This window comes from Nanorana parkeri, unplaced genomic scaffold (genome assembly GCF_000935625.1).
Source record: "Nanorana parkeri isolate BGI_ZX_2015 unplaced genomic scaffold, ASM93562v1 scaffold11, whole genome shotgun sequence".
Classification (NCBI taxonomy): Eukaryota; Metazoa; Chordata; class Amphibia; order Anura; family Dicroglossidae; genus Nanorana; species Nanorana parkeri.
In genome coordinates this window covers 3167884-3184805 of record NW_017306279.1, presented here as the reverse complement: position 1 = coordinate 3184805, position 16922 = coordinate 3167884, and the positions used below count along the sequence as shown (strand labels likewise).

General features: G+C 45.5%; 1 protein-coding gene across 1 annotated transcript in view; it reads right to left on the bottom strand.

Annotated features, from left to right (window-relative positions):
- Window positions 1-11624, bottom strand: part of USP34 (ubiquitin specific peptidase 34) — a 135972-nt gene extending 124348 nt beyond the window's left edge. Inside the window, exon 1 of the mRNA XM_018555855.1 lies at window positions 11089-11624. Coding sequence (XP_018411357.1) covers window positions 11089-11131 — 43 coding nt within the window. The 5' untranslated portion in view covers window positions 11132-11624. The remainder of the gene's footprint in view (window positions 1-11088) is intronic.
- Between the last annotated feature and the right edge of the window lie 5298 nt (window positions 11625-16922).

The window sequence follows — 16922 nt, the reverse complement described above, 5'->3', positions numbered from 1 at the left end:
AAGGCAAACAAACATGAGCCCTAAAAACAACAAACATTACGATGTCCCTGTGTAGCCGGCGGAAACACAAAAAAACTGACTTGGGATGGAAGGAGGAGTCTATTTATTTAATGTGGTTGATGTGTTTCCTGTTGCAGGCAGGCGGAGCCTATATCTCGATGGCTGTCCTGGAAGATGACTGGGGAAAGAGAGTTAGGGGATGCAGTCGGGGTAGAGGAAGTCATGGTCCATCCATAGGGAAAATAAGAGTAGATGTGTGTCAGCAAAGCTGAGGCCATGGTGACATTCCTAGCTACAGATTTATCAGAATGAATTGAAAAGGCCTGTGTATAGCTTGCCACTGCTGTACACCAGGGGGGGCCACCATCTGGCGCCAACTCACGTGCAGGAGGATGGTTGCCTTCCCTGAGTGATGGAAGGGAACCTTGGCCAAGAATCGGATGGGGGTCCGATAGGGAAGCCCTGCATGCGCTGCAGCAGGTAATCCTGGAGTAGGTCCCAACGCATAGCAGGGTAGGCTCAGCCCTAAGGCAAACAAACATGAGCCCTAAAAACAACAAACATTACGATGTCCCTGTGTAGCCGGCGGAAACACAAAAAAACTGACTTGGGATGGAAGGAGGAGTCTATTTATTTAATGTGGTTGATGTGTTTCCTGTTGCAGGCAGGCGGAGCCTATATCTCGATGGCTGTCCTGGAAGATGACTGGGGAAAGAGAGTTAGGGGATGCAGTCGGGGTAGAGGAAGTCATGGTCCATCCATAGGGAAAATAAGAGTAGATGTGTGTCAGCAAAGCTGAGGCCATGGTGACATTCCTAGCTACAGATTTATCAGAATGAATTGAAAAGGCCTTTGTAGTGCTTTTTTTTTTTTTTTAACATTTCTAACACCCGACTGCAACTCTAGTCTCAGATTGACTGGAATTCCCGTCCCTAGCCACTGTAATCACCCAGGAAATGTTCCCAGACAGAGCCAGTGATCGGCTGTCTACTGAACGTGGGTGTTTGACCTAAAAACAGAGCATGCCGAATACCCCCAACATCAAGCAACCTGCTCAGCTCCTTGAAGAGCCTCTAGAACTACCTACATACGTTAGCTTTATTGCTGTTTTTAAACATAAACAGCTTTCCTCTCATTCACTAATTCAGCATGAAGAATATACCGAGACTGCTGAGCTGCAAACTTTGCATTACTTAACTAAACCAATCTCCCACACACAGCATTTTGTAATCACTTCATGTAAACCTTGACCTACAGCCCCCAATGCAACCTGCTAAGCTTTGTTTCTTCAGCTGGGAAATAGTTCAGCAAGTTCTGGGCCCTAAAGTCCTGCAGTGAGTTTAAAGCTGAACTCTGGGAAAAGCAAATATTGTCTTTATACAGAAGGCATGTGTATTCTTACTTGGATCTTGCTCTGCTGTGTGGATTTCTTCCAGATCTGTGCATAAATCCAGTGTGCTAGGACTTCCTGTAATAAAGACCGGTCACTGTGCTCTCTCAGCCTGTAGTGGGTGGATCTGCGGGGTCCCCCCCCCACACCTCTGCTCAGGCTATGTGCAGCACAGTCATGTCACTCCTACTTTCTACAGTAATTACTGGGTTTTCAAAAAGGTATTTGAGGCATATAAACTGGATTTATACAATTAGGGATATTAAGGAATCTATTTCAACGAAAGCTTGTGCGTCCAAAGTTCAGCTTTAGGCAGTAAATGACCTATATCACAACACTTTAAAAGCCACGTCTTTATTACTTTTATTACATTAGTACTCCAATTGGCCATTAACCACTTGCTGTCTGGGGCATTTTCTTACTATTTGCACACACATGATAAAATATAAATTTTTGGCTAGAAAACAGCTTCAGACTTACAAACAATGATATATGTTCTGAAAGCAAAGGCCTGTAGAATAAAAAAAAATGCTAGTTGCAATTTTTTACGTTGCACGGTTTTTGCGCAAATGTTTATCAAACCAGTATTTTTAGGAAAAAGTAAACTAAATTAAAATTTAGTGCACAGAAACATAATATAATACCCAATTTTTGGGTAAAATAGGAAGACTGGTTCATGCCGGGTAAATAGATACCAAACATGTCAGGCCTAAAATTGCGTTTGCCCATGAAGCCGCAAATAAAGTCAATACCCAAAATAAATTTCCCATAGGGAACATTTGAAATGCTTTTACGGCTCATCAGTTTAGCGCTAACAGTGATTGGCTAGAGTTATTGCTCTCACTCCGACGCTCGTGGCGATATGCAACATGTGTAGCGCAATTGTTGTTTTCGCACGTAGGTGCACCGACGAGTGTTTATGTGCGTGCACGTGGGAGGCGGGAGACTTAACCAAAAACATTTTTGCATTTCTTAATTTTTCTTTTATGCTACTTTCATTTTTATAACTTTTAAACACTTTTTTTTTTTTTTTTACACTAAACCTATTGCTATTACATACGTGGCTAACAAGCACCCTATGTAATAGCAGATAGGGGTCTGAAAGGCCCCCGATATCTCCATAAAGAGGACCTGTCAGACCCTAATGTCATCTAGGGACCCCAAAGAAGCTAAGGAAGCAAAGATCTGCTTCCCCAGCTTCATCTCCTGGCGCTAAGAGCCGGAGACTGTGTACAGTGACACCGCTGGTCCAGTGATCGGAAGAGAGATCAGCGGCTGGAAGCAGGGCGCCGCACGGTACAAACGATCCGGCGGCTGTACAGACGCCGGATCGCTTGTACATTAACAGACATCGTTGGCTGTTAAAAGTGGTACCAGGAAAACGGCTGCTGCAGCAGCCGTGTTCTTGTTTTAACCACTTTAACGGGCCGCCGTCTTTAGAAGTACTGCGGCTCGGAAGTGGTTAAATGAAGAAGAAAAAATCTCATCCCACATATACAGGTTACCAGTAATATGCATGCTGATTTAGCCTGCAAATTTGCCACAACTCATGGAACTCAAAAAGAATGAACAGTTACTCCCCAGCAAGTGCAACCTACAGTTTTACAAAAACATTTAGGCTGGCCGAAAATCAACATACTGAAAACATTTATTACATCTATTAACCACACACAGGTATCAGTTATTTCCCAAAAAGAGGAAGGTTACCATTTCATATATCTCAGCAACAGGTATTCCCAGAACACCAGACTAACAGCAACAAGGTGATCCTTTATATGTCCCCTGCATCGTTAACGGTGATCTAAACCAATGTAAGGTGCTAGATTCTAATAGTAGTTCCTTATAGTAGTGAAGGCTGATCAGCGCCACCCCACATGTTCCTATTGGCCCATATGGCAGCCCGTAAGGTAGATAGCCTTAAAGAGGAACTTCACCCATATCTTCAAAACAACAACAAAGGCACCTTTAGAAATGTTTAGTAATGACAATCTACAAACGCATACTTCTGGATTATTGCCGCCTTTTTATTTTTCTACGACATGGGACCATGCACATCATCTCAGAGAAGGAAAATGCCTTTCCCTGAGATCTCGTGAGATTTTCCAGCAATGCTATGATGACGTAACCTTCCCAGGATGCAATGCTTGGGTACGATCACATAATTTGTGCCAAAGTGGACCAGGAAGTGGGAAGAAAGAAATTTGAAATAAAAATATGTTTGTTTAGCTAATGAATGTAAGAGGATTTCATATCAGCATGCAGAGCTGTATATAACAATGTGATTTTCAGTCAAAGGGGGTAATGGTCCACTTTAAGGAACATACAGAGGGAGGCATCGGGCATATTAAACCTATGATTGGGAAAACGTGGATTTGAAGGCAGCCTTGGATATGGGGCACCGCCAGCAAGTGCAGCAACTATTAGGGGTCTACATATCTGCATCCTGTTCAGTAATTTTATTGTACTAACAGATTTACAAATGTCTATGCAGAGCTAATGCACCTCATCAAGGACACAAAGTGCTTGTCTATTCTACTAAAGCACAAATAATCAACATAATGAATATATAACAAGAAAATGCAGACACCAAAAAAAAAAAAAGTTTTTTTAGATAAATAAAACTGCCAAAATGAACTGTGCTCCAAAAGCCTACCAACATAATAAATTGCTGCATTAAGTGGAAAAAAGTGAGTAAAGATACTAACCTTACACCTAGCTTTCACCCTCTGCACCCAGGTGAATGTGATGAAGACATCCGCTGTATGTCAAGGATCACTAAGCTTGTGAGAATATGGTACTGCACTGTGCGAGAGTGTCTCCTTGCAAGATTTGGATTACTTAGCATTCCTCAGGATCTCGCGGGGAGGACTGTGATGTCACCCTCTATTGTGCAGAAGCAAAGTGCAAAGAAAAAATATTTACACAGGGGTGTGGAAATTTTTTTAAAAACTACTTGTCCAAGGGCTAAAGCGGGGGCCAAATCTACTTGTCCTTCACGACAATCTACTTGTCCCAATACAAAAAATAGTTTTAATCAAAACTAAGGATGCACCAATACCGGTTTTTCGGTATCGAGTACGAGTACTGATTTTTTGCTTTCGGATCTCGCCGACACTGAATACTAATACCGGTGCTTCCGCTGACATAGAGCAGGCTTCCCTGGTAATCAGGAAACCGGGCAGCAGGTAATGACATCCCGCCCAGGTTCCTGATTGCCACGGAAGCCGGCTCCATGTTGTTTGGCCTGCTTGATTGCGATTGGCCGGGAAACCTGCTTCCTGGTCAATCAGGAAGCTGGGTGGCGAGTAATGACCTGATTGACCGGGAAACTGGCTCGATGCTGATTGGCCAGGAAGCCGGCTTTCCAGCCAATCAGCAAGGAGCCGGCTTCCCGGGCCAATCAGAAAACCAGGAGGCGGGTCATTACTTGCCGCACGGCTTCCTGATTGCACGGGAAGCTGGCTCCAAGTTCACCTACGGCACTGCCAGTCAGAGGAAATTTTCATCTGGCCGTAAGTTCCAATATCGGGGAAGGTATCGGAGCATTTGGGTGAGTACGAGTACTTGCCCAAATACTCGGTATCGGCATTGATACTAGTATCGGTGCACCCCTAATCAAAACATATTTTACTGTGCTAAATAGCGCTTCTCACTGGTCAGCGCAGTCATCTGACCACGTTGACCAATGAGTGCTTGCAATTTGCGAGCGAAATTCAAAATGCATAGGGGAGGACTGCGCTGGACAGCAGTACGGGGGACAGATAGTACACCCATACTGGCGGAGGGGAGGGATTGTTCGCCGAAAGGTAAGTATAGCCAGGGGGGTGGCGGTTTGGGAGAGACAGGGCCAGATTTCATCGGGTAATTTTTATTTTTCCATATTACCTGGGAAAATGAACTTACCCTTTAATGCACATTATGTGCGTGTAAGAGAATTCTGGCTACCACCATGGAATGGCAGCTGCAATCTCAAAGCACATGCAGAATGTCCTACGCATGCGTTTATTTGCATGCAGATGGCGGGGGCAGCAGGGTTTCATTTTTATTTATTTTTTACTTTCATTTTGTAAATCTTTATATATTTGATTTTTTTAACGTTTTACATTTTCTTTAACTTTTTATTTATTTACTTTTTCCCCTTAATGTTCTTCCTATTACATAGGAGATTAAAATCCCTTATGTGATAGTTTGGAGGTGACAGGTTCTCTTTATGGAACCTGCCCTCCAACACAGAACAGCTGTTCTGTGTAGTTCCTAACAGCCGAGACAGGTGGCGCTGTGATTACAGCGCCACGGTCTCAGAGAACACACAGAGAGCCCGTAGAGCAGACGTTTTTCGTCTGCTCTATGGGCTCTAAGGCTGAGCCGTTGTGCCTTAGTTTTCGGGGTCCCCTGGGAGAGCGGGCGAGAGCTCCTCATGTCTTCTCATGCTTGGGAAGAACTTCCCTTTGCAGCTCAGGGCCTCTTCCTGTAGTGCTGGCTCAGGTTTCAAGCCTATACAAACGTATACACAGACACCATATATCCATTCCTGAGACAAGGCAGTCTGCTGCAAAACAGAAGTTCTCCCCAGCATGAGAACAGATACGGATTTAAAAGGAAGAGCAGCAAAGAGAAGGGAAACAACCATGGATTACAGTAAGGCACACATTACACTATTGTTTTATGTTAAAAAATGTGAGGGTTTAATGTCACTTTAATACAAAACCTGTACTGAAAGAATATGCCAATGTCAGAAGGATGCCATTGCCGAGCGCTCCTTCTTAAATGTTACATGGCAGCCATATTGATCGAATGGATTCAATGCGCTCTATGGAACTGATGTGCAACAAATATGCAGATCAGGACTTCCGACTTCACTTAAGATTTTCTAATCTGCCCGCTTGCTCCACATCCCGGAATCAAAGTATTGAAGTCAGAGACAACCAGGCGTCTAGCACCCCATCTCCAGATTTAGTATGGAACTACAGACAACCCAAGAACAAGTTTTCAAGACCTGGAAGTATTCCTACAAATCCAGGACAGATATAGATTATACAAACGGTTCCAAAGCATTACAACCAGACTACAGTGTATAACAATGAAATACTATGAAATATCTGAGTGATCAGGCAGCACTAGAGATGTCCTGTCATACTGGGAAACTATTTCAAGGTCACTGCCAGTGGGCTGAATTCTAGGTGCACATCACACACAACTGTCTGAAACTGTCTCACATTTCTCATACATTTATAATAAAAGAAACATGGTAACAGCCGCGACAATTTACACTGAGCATATTGTGAAAAATAATCTGAGTTTTTCCGTGATTTTGCCGCATACCGGTGCTTTATTTCTTTTAGCTTAAAATGGGCTTTCAGGTGCATTTGTATGCATTTTTTATGTGTTTCCATGCAATCCAGTGCATTCCAGACCAGACAAAACGAGACATGGAGTATTTTTCTGGTCTAACGGACTGCGCTCGCGTGAACCGAGGCCAGAAATAGCATAGGGATACATTAAGATGCATTTTGGGTCCGGAAACAATCTGGTCTGGAGATGATGTGGTGTGAATGGGCCCATTCACACCTCCCCCCCCCCCCCATCCGCAGTGTGATCGGACACGTGGCAAAACATTGCCTGCGCTCAGGTCCACTGCAAACGCAATAAATGCTGCATGCTCTATTTTTTGCGTTTGCAGTACACCCCCACGCCCCCTCCCGCCTCAGAACAAATGGGGACGTTTTGTGAGGGACTGCTGTGCGTTCCAGCAGCTACTGTTCTTGAACGCACCGCAATTGGGGTGAACGGTTCCTCAGTGAGTCTGACCACCACGTTAATCTACCAAAAATAAGAACAGCTCAAGTGCAAATCTCTATCTTTCCTATAAAAGTCTATGTTCGCCTCATCACCTCCCAAGCCTTCCTCTTGTCTACTGAGGCTAAGCACTACATTCATGAACCCAGGAGAGGGACAAAAGTAAACTCAATGGGGGGGAATTTATCAAAACTGGTGCAGACAGAATCTGAATGAGTTGCCCATAGTAACCAATCCGCTTCTCTCTTCAGTGTGTTCAGACAAGCTTAGAAAATAAAAGAAGCTGATTGGTTACTATAGACAACTGCTTCCCCTCATTGAATACAGAAGAAACTGATGAGTACGTTTGAATTGAACCGCCAATGTCTCTGTATCTGGGGTCTGTTGTGTCATGCAGCGAGTGTAACCTCGGCTTCTGCTTTTTTAAAACATTGGCTATAAATGACAGGTTTTCTATAAAAGGTGAGAATACCCAAAAGGGAGATTTCAGTTACAGTTGGAATCTTGTAAGCCGCGCCTCCAGCTAGATTCTTAGAAGGTTCAAGGACTAAAGCGATGATGTCACCCTGCCACAAGCTCCTCCCCTTCCTTATATACCATGTTTCCCTGGAAATAAGACACCGTCTTATATTTTTTTGGACTCAAAAAAACACACTAGGTCTTATTTTCGGGGTAGGTCTTACTTTTTTTTTTTTAATGTACAAGAATCCAAATTTAATGCAAATCAAAATGAAATAATCCAAAATGGCAAAGTCAAGAATATGGTGATCAGGGCAATCAGGGGCGCAGTACCTTTCCAAGAGCAATTTGCCAACCAATCGCTGGCCAGAATGAGCCAAGTGCGCTTTCACTATCGATTCCTCACAGACAGGGTGCATTTGGTATCACTCCGCCTGTGACAGGAGCCGGCGCTATAGAGGAGGCATCGGCTTATGGGGCTCAGCTCCCTCCGCTGCCGCCTCGCTTCCTCTAGCGCTGGCTTTGTTGGCACCGCTGATTCTCTCCGTGCGCTCTTCAAGTTCCCCCTTATGCCTCCACAGGCCCTGGGAAAGGTCACAACTAGGTCTTATTTTCGGGGTAGGTCTTATATTTTAGCAATTCCCAAAAATAGTACTAGGTCCTATTTTCGGGGTAGGCCATAGATTTCACTCCCTGCTCTGATCTCCAAAAGAAAGATTCTAAATCGGGACCCCGCATATGGCAGTGACAGGGGTGAAGGGCCCAGGAATTCACACATAGAAATCCCCCTGCAAAGGATGCAAAAAAAAGGAACTCTTTGTAAACAGCTAAACACACATATGAAGATATGGAATACATATACAGGAGCGTGTTTTACCTGTCAATGTCCATTCAGATTTACAAAGCCCGGACCCACAACACAGACATGCAGATGCCAAGTCTTGCTCTACTACTGGTATAAACTGCAGGACTACAGTGGTGTCCTCTACCCACCCTCAACCTGCTGACTAATTTGTGAAAGAAAAGCAGTACATTGATCAAGCCGTCACTCTGCTCTCTCCTCCTATTAGCATGTACCTAATAACTTCCCAGTTACACCCCCTCCCTCTCCTAATCAGAGTGCTGCTGTATAAAGGCCTGGTTCACATCTGAGCATTTGGAAAACGCGCCAATTTGTACGTTTTTGTGCGCGATTCCCGCACACTCTTGAAAAGAGCTTGCGGTGCCATTCATTTCTTATGGCACCCCAAATGCTGCCCGCAAATATGGCAGTTTGCCACGTGTGCAAATGTGGCACACAAAAAAAAACCATAGGTCACTCATCGCATAAAAAGGTGCAGGAGCCTTTTTGCTGCGCGGTTATGACCCCACTGAAATCGACGTGATCGAGTGGGAAATGCGGTGTGCAAACGCGCATCCTGGGAATGCTCAGCTGACCTCTACCAATCTCTTAGTCCCCGTTCACACTAAGCTGTTTATCGCGCGGATTTGCGCTGCAAAATCGCGCATATTTCCACACGATATCACTATGTAGTTCTTTCGATGCATTTCAATGGAGCTGTTCACATCTTACAGCTCAATGTCACCTGTAGCTCGTCGCTAGTACATGACCCTTTTTGCGCGGCTGTCGCGCGATTTTGCTCGTGATTGCTTGCTGCCCAATACAAAAAGGCGCACGTATGAAAAATGCTTGTTTTTCTTGTCGCTCAGTGTGAATGGGGTGATAGGCCTGGTTCACATCAAGTCAAACTCCGAGGTATACAGCACCCACGGGGATCCGTAGATACCAGACAACTCTCATGCAAACAAAACCTACAGTTAAAAGGAGCTCTCAAGCAACCCTAACCGCTCAGCCACCCCAACTCTGGATCACACCTTTCGCCCTTCCCATTTCTTCACAAAACTCCTTGTATTATTTTCCCAGAATGCAACATGTTGTGCGAGTGGGCAAATTACAAGATGATCATTCACAGAATGCCTTGATTCCGGGGGAAAACACAAGGTGTTTTTGTGAACAGGTGAGGACACAGGAAAGGGAGAGGGCAAAGGTCATGATCCTGCAGAGCAACAGCCATAGCCTCTTCTACATGATTATTACACTAAGCAAAGCCAACAGAAAGCAGGATACACATCCCTAGAGGTTCATTGTTACGCTGGTACTGTATGGCAAAAAAACTTTTTACTAAACTATCCCACAATGGGATACAGCTCGCGGTATACTGAGATGCCGCAGCGGATGCCGACATCGATGTCGAGATCCGCCCAGCTGCGTGAGTGACAGCTGGTTCTGCCTATCTAGAGGCAGAGCCAGCTGTACCCGCCCCCTCCCCGTCTGTTCCGCCAGTCAGCGCTGGCGGATCAGAGCGGGGAATCCAGCAGAGAGCCGTGACAGGATCGGGAGGTGAGTGAACGCCGGTATGTGTTCACTCACCTCCCGATCTACTGAGCCGACCTGTGACAGTCTCATTGTCACAGGTCGGCTAGAACTATGAGGTGAGTGGAAATCACTCATCTCATAGTTCTCCTTTAAGGATCCCAAATCCCATGAGAACATGCTACTGTACAAGAATTGGGATCCTGAGCTTTCCCAAGATCCCTCTGTGAGGCGCAGTGACATCAGCAACAGGAAGCAGCTGGAACCCGGGAATAAGGTTAGTATTCGTAATGCATTCTCTTATATGGGTATATAATGCAGTGTTTTGTTAGCAGAAGGTGAGGCAACCACATATGCAGACCTTACATTTTAGTGCAAGATGCTTCAATCATATTCTGTCCTTATGCCATGCATCTCTGCAATACATGCACATCCCCTATATCACTTCAAAGATCCCACAAGTACAGAAATATACCTGTCCATCTGCCAGAAAAGGAATCAGCTCCTGAGGCCTGTTGTGGGCTTTTTGTGGACTGACTGGTGTCAGCACTGCCCAGTGTATTTTGCTGAACTACCCATCCACACCCACAACATAAAGACTGATCATTCTGTAATCTAAGAAAAGAACTATAAGGACTCTTGTCCCTGAGCCACTGACACGATGGGAAAGGGAACAAGTTGTTAGACATTACATACCCTTGAACTGGGAATGACTAACAGATACTAAGCAGGAATAGAAAGCAGAGAAAATCAAAAACAATCACCACATTAAAAAGGCCAAATACAAATTCACAGATCCGAGCATCACCGGATCACACCGCCTACAATAACTGGTGAACATCTCAGCGATCAGACAGCAGTGAAGAGGACCTGTCATGCAGGACATGTGGCTGTCACCGGTGCGGTGGATGTCACATGACAGGTGAGTCTCTCCTGGTTCTCACAGGGGCCTGCAGAGGTCGGTGCCCGGGTCACCCTTCATCCTAATGTCAATTTTCTATCAGCAGCATAGCAGGCAGGCCTCCCTCATCCCACCCCGGGCCCCTGCCGCCTTTCCCCCCACACTTACTCTCATTTAACACCTCCACCAGGTCGGCGCAGATCTCACACATCGTTCAGGAAGGAGCCGCGTCCTGAGCATGGAGATGGCGCTACCCGCGGCCCGTCAAGCCGGTGAATGCGGTGCTTGTGCAGCCTGCAAGGCCCAGAGACGTGTATGGGGAGGAGGAGAGAAGACTGGGCTATCGGCGGGGCGCTCTGGAGGCGGCCGGATGAAGCAAGGAGACAGTGCAACGAATACAAATGACTTTATCCCCCAAAGCGACCGTGGCGGCGACACGCAAATTCCCTCACTGCTTCCACCGAACCATCATCATCACCACAGCCGCCGCCATTTTGGTTGGGGATGCTCGCTTCTCCTCGGCTGTTTCCGGGAGCGCTTCGGGTGTTCGGCAGTGTGGACACGCCCCGCCGCTCATCTGACGTGTCACATGACGAGGGCTGACCGGGGCTCTGAGTGTGGGTGTGCTCTTCCATGATGTGACCCTGGCAACAGGGAACAGGAGAGATGAGTTCTCCCTGCTTGTGTGTTCCTTGGAGAGCAGCTGTGCCTGTGACATGCAAACTTGCCCACTATGAATGTGAAGGGTTAAAGAAGAACTCTCTACGCTGGCATTGCAGGGGTTAAGTGCTCGTGTTCGTCTAGGGACAAAAATAACAACTTAACCTCAACCTTGGAGCTGGCCTCATTCACACCTAGGCGTAGTGGGAACGTCTGTCACATTTGTGAGCGTTTGTGATCATCATGCTTGTTTGCTGCACATTACAATTGATTTCAATGGGTTCCTATACACGCGGCAAACGCAGAAAAGTAGTGCATGTCGCAAAATCTGCAGCATGGGGTCCTTGTGTTTTTCCACTGCGTTTGTCCGTGTTTTAACGCACACAAACTAGGAGGAGGAACACGTATATTTCTGGTCACATTTGGGGTGCCATTAACTAGTAATTTGTTGCGCATTTCACGCGTGTTCCCGCTATACCTAGTTGTGAACGGAGTTTTAGACCTGTCCCTGCCGCCTGTCTCCTCTGCTGCAACAATGGAATGTCCCTCAGCATCTTCTGCATAGGAGGTGATGACTCAAAGGACCTTAGATCACGGATGCGGAGGGGGCAGGGACCAGTCTAACAGCTGCCGGCTCTGAGGTTTAAGCTGGCCATACACCTTAAGGTGCCCATACACCTTATGATTATCAGACGAAACGTTTCGTCCGATGATCGAACCGTCGTACGATTTTCGTACGACTGCCCCGATTATCACTAGGTTCAATCAGCGGTAGTTTTAAAAAAAACACCTGGACGACTTGCGGTAATTGACCGCAATTATGTTAGTTTGCGCATGCGCAGTGTTAATCGTACGACTTTTGACGGACGGAAACGCCACCAACCATGCGAACATCGTACGATCGACCTAAGTTTTCAAACATGCTTGAACATCAAAAGTCGTACGATTGTACAGTACTATCGGTCAGGCACTCTATTCACACGTTACGATTGTTGTACGAAAAGTGGATCGCATACGATTATCGTACGATAAGGTGTATGGGCACCTTTACAATTATCTGCAGAGTTTCTATGGTCAGATGGAAAAAGTGCAACAGATTCCTCCATCTACGCTAAACTATGTGGATGGAGGAATCTCCCGCTGGGCCAACCTTCAGTATCTTGCTAGTCGGCCCCGCTGGCTCTCAAAATACCTGAACAATGCTTGCATCCAATCAGATTGTTCAGGTATTTTGAGAGCTGACCACGTCCATCCCTATATGATTACAGTGTACCCATCTTCTGATGGCTACTTCCAGCAGGATAATGCACCATGTCACAAAGCTCCCATCATCTCAAACTGGTTTCTTGAACATGACAATGCGTTCATTTTACGACACTCGGAACAAGGTTAGAGATTTTTTGGATATATTCTGGTGTCTCTTTTGCAAACAATGGATGAAAGTAACAACAGGTGCATTACAATTGGGCCTTTAGTGTTTGTGGTGCTTTCACACCGTAGCCCTTCAGTTATTCTTGACGAGTGCAGGATTGGACCCTTCTGTAAAATATTCAAATTATATATACCTGTCACACAGGTGGGGAAAAAATGGGCCTTTGGTGTTGGTGCCTCCACACTGCAACCCCTCACAGTTAAGCTGGCCATACACCTTACAACCATCGCACGACTTTCGTCATGCGATGGTTGTAAGGTAATTAAAAGCTCGTACGATCTGCCTATCTTGGACAGGCAGATCGTACTTGCGATCATCGCAAGCCCCGCCCCGCTGAGAGGAGGGCTTCCGATGATTCCAGTGCTGAGCGGGCAGTGTGCGCTTGCGCACACCGGCCCGTTCGGCATTTGTCTTCCGAGCACGCCACTAACCCGACGAAAATCTTACGATTTTTGGCAGGTTTTCAAGCGTGCTCGGAAGACAAAAGGCGTGCGACCGTACAGTAGAAACGGTCGCACAGTGCCCATACACCTGCCGATTATTGTACGATCGCGGGATCACCCACAATTATCGTACGATAATCGGCAGGTGTATGGGCACCTTTACTCTTGATGAGCGCAGGAATGAGCCCTGGCGTAACAAAAATTCAAATTATATGGACCTGTCACACACCGGTCTCTTTGTTGGTCTTTCAGACATGACGCGGGGCTTATTATAACATTTTATTAGAGAATGTGGGATGGGAAATTGGTGCTTGGGTGCAATACTTTATTGAATGTGGTGCTTGGTGCGCTATAAACTGTTGTACAATGGCTTATTATGGGGAAAAAAAGAAAAAAAATTTGGGAACACCTGTGATGCAGAAGGGGGAACAGCATTGAGGCTGCAAAAGAACCTGCTGCTGACAAAAAGTTTTTAAAAAATAAAATAAGCGACGCCAGTGACACAAACAAAAGAAAAGAAAAGACAGTGAATATACAGCATATAAAGCACTGACACCAGTTATCTTTCCCTGCACTACACTGACAGCAGCACTCTATTATTAACTCCTGCAACACACTACATAAGGCTGCGGTGTAAGCAGACTTAAGGTGCCCATACACTGCACGATTATCGTGCGAGAATCGCGGGAAATCCCGCGATCGTACGATAAACGCAAAGTGTATGGAAGGCGTGCGACCGTTTCTACTGTAAGGTCGCACGTCTTCCGCCGAACAAGCAGGCTGGAAAACCCGCCGGGAATCGTACGATGCCCGGCGAGTTAGTGGCCTGCTTGTTCGACAACTGCAGAACGGCCGGTGTGCGCACGCGCACACTGCCCGTTTGCAGTCATCGGAAGCCTGCCCCTCATTGCAGTCATCGGAAGCCCGCCCCTCCAGAGAGCCGTGACAGGATCGAGAGGTGAGCAAACCTGGTATGTGTTCGCTCACCTCCCGATCTACTGAGCCGACCTGTGACAGTCTCATTGTCACAGGTCGGCTAGAACTATGAGGTGAGTGGAAATCACTCATCTTTTAGTTCTCCTTTAAGAGAATACTTACCCTGCTTTATTTGCCATTGGTCAAGGCTCCATGGTACAACACGCTATAGTTTTAAATGGTCAGTTTGGGATTTTCACCTTCTTTGAAGCGGGTCTCCTGGATGAATGTGATGTGTGCTCACATTTTGTTACGTTCACATAGTAGAGCTTTAAACATTATGAGGTACAATTTTAATGTTAGCCATTGCAGAATTAATAGTTCTCCCTGGGCCATACTAAGGGCTTGTTCACACCAAATGCAGACCAGATCTGCATGAGTTTCTGCGCACGCAGTGCAGTGGGTTGTGCCGCGTTTTGCAGAGTTTTTTTTTTTTAGTTTAGAATGGGCTTTCAGTGCGTTACAGGTTTTTTATGAGTTTGCATGCGTTCCAGAGCAGGTAAAATAGGGCTTGCTGCAGTTTTTTTACATGCTCTGGAATTGAACGCTGCGGTGTGAACTAGAGCCCAAAATACCATTGGAATACATTGGACGCAATTTTGATCCGGTCTGTAACTGCTCTGCTCTGCTCCTGGAACGTGCTTGGTGTGAACAAGGCCTAAGCATTGGTTCCAAAAAATTCTCTAAATCAGATATGAGCAACTTATGTGAGGAAAATGGTCAGCAATTAGAGGGGTGTCCGACAAATGTAAAGGAAACAGTTCAACTGACTTTAGACTTTAGGCCTGGTTCACACCTGGGCGTTTTGTAGCGCGTTCGAACGCTCTGCAAAACGCTCAAACACCGAAATCCCATTATTTCCCATGGGTATGGTTCACACCTGGGCGTATTACAGGCCGTATGAACGCGCTACAAAACGCCCTACACCCAAAGAAGTACAGGAGCTTCTTTGGGGCGTTTTTGTCGCGCGTTTCCATTGGGATACAGCCAAGTAGCCCTCTGCAAATATTCGATATGCCTAGGTGTGAACCCAGCCTTAGACCTGGTTGCAGATAAACAGAGCCCACTTTATTACTTTCTGTGGTGGCGGAGGTCATTTTTTACACAGTTGAATATTGATATTGGGGAGGGGGCGGGGTTTAGGGAAGAGAGCCTACGGGTTGCACACTTGCAGAATATACAGTACACCATAGTTTCCCTTGAAAACTACTGGTTTCTTTAGGTCAGCAGGCCCAGTCAGGTAAAATGTAGTTTGTGAATAAACTACATTTTACCTGACTAGTGTGTCACTACAATCAACAGAGCCGACGTTTCGGGGCCTCACAGGGTCCCTTCTTCAAGGCAGTAAAATTGTGGGTCACAATTTTAGTGACACAATTGTCCATTAAAAAAGGACATATTTATTCTAAACGAGTGCTGGTGACCTGTTTCTTTTACTGTGAATAAAACAACACATCAGTGTGTTTTTTTTTTTCTAACAATCTACTTTGATTTTAATGTAAATAGTCTACATTATACAATTTCTAGAAAGTCTATGGCGTTGGGAACACCTTGCAAAGGTCGAAAAAAAATCAGTTCAAAATATTTTTGGCTGTTCTACAGAACCAAAATAAACTTTTAGATGTTGCTAACGTAAAGCAGACAGCAACTCCGTTCATAGCATTGGGCACCACATTACTTTGAGCTCATTATCTGCCCTATAGTGTAATATTATTTGTTAATGTTAGTTCAAACCCTTTCACGGTGTCAGTTCACCCAAAGGTGATATTTTAGCAAAAGTGCAGTTTGGTGCGCTTTGTCAGCCCCTGGCTTCTTGTATATCTTGGATACTTAGTAAGCTCTATTCCTGTCCACTTCGGAGTTCTTGTTGTTCCTGCCAACCTTTCCATGTTCCATCAACTCCTGTTGCATTCTCTATATTCTAAAATAAATGAATCATCCAACGGGGAGAATGGATTTCTCATCAACATAGAATCCAGCTGATGGGCATTCCATAGGAAACGGGCCCGGCTGATCTCAAGCATACCGTTCAAGCCATCTTCAGCTTGCTACTGGAAACAGTAGTAACCAAGGTTTTTTACAAGATTGAGCAGTTTTATTGCACCCAAGGCCACAGGCAACCAGAATCTAATAGCTGCAGGGTGTATTTTTACAAACGTAGAGACCATCTTTGTCTTTATAGACATTTTATTTATTTTTGTATAGCAACTGTGGAATTTAAATTTTAGCTACCGTTTGGAAGTTAAAGGATTCATTGTGTTACTCCAGTGGGTCTCAAATCAGTGGAAGGGCTTCCTCTATTTACATTTGAATGAACATGCCCAGCTCATCTGAAAAGCTGGTTAAATAGGAAGTGATGTTAGCAGGAAAGGCAGGGAGGCAGGAAGTGAGATCAAATAGCCATGAGTGAGTCGCCATGCTAAGTAACAGTCGATTGTGTGTATTATTTTTAATGCACAGAACACTTGCTATGATGCCTTGATCATCGCAGT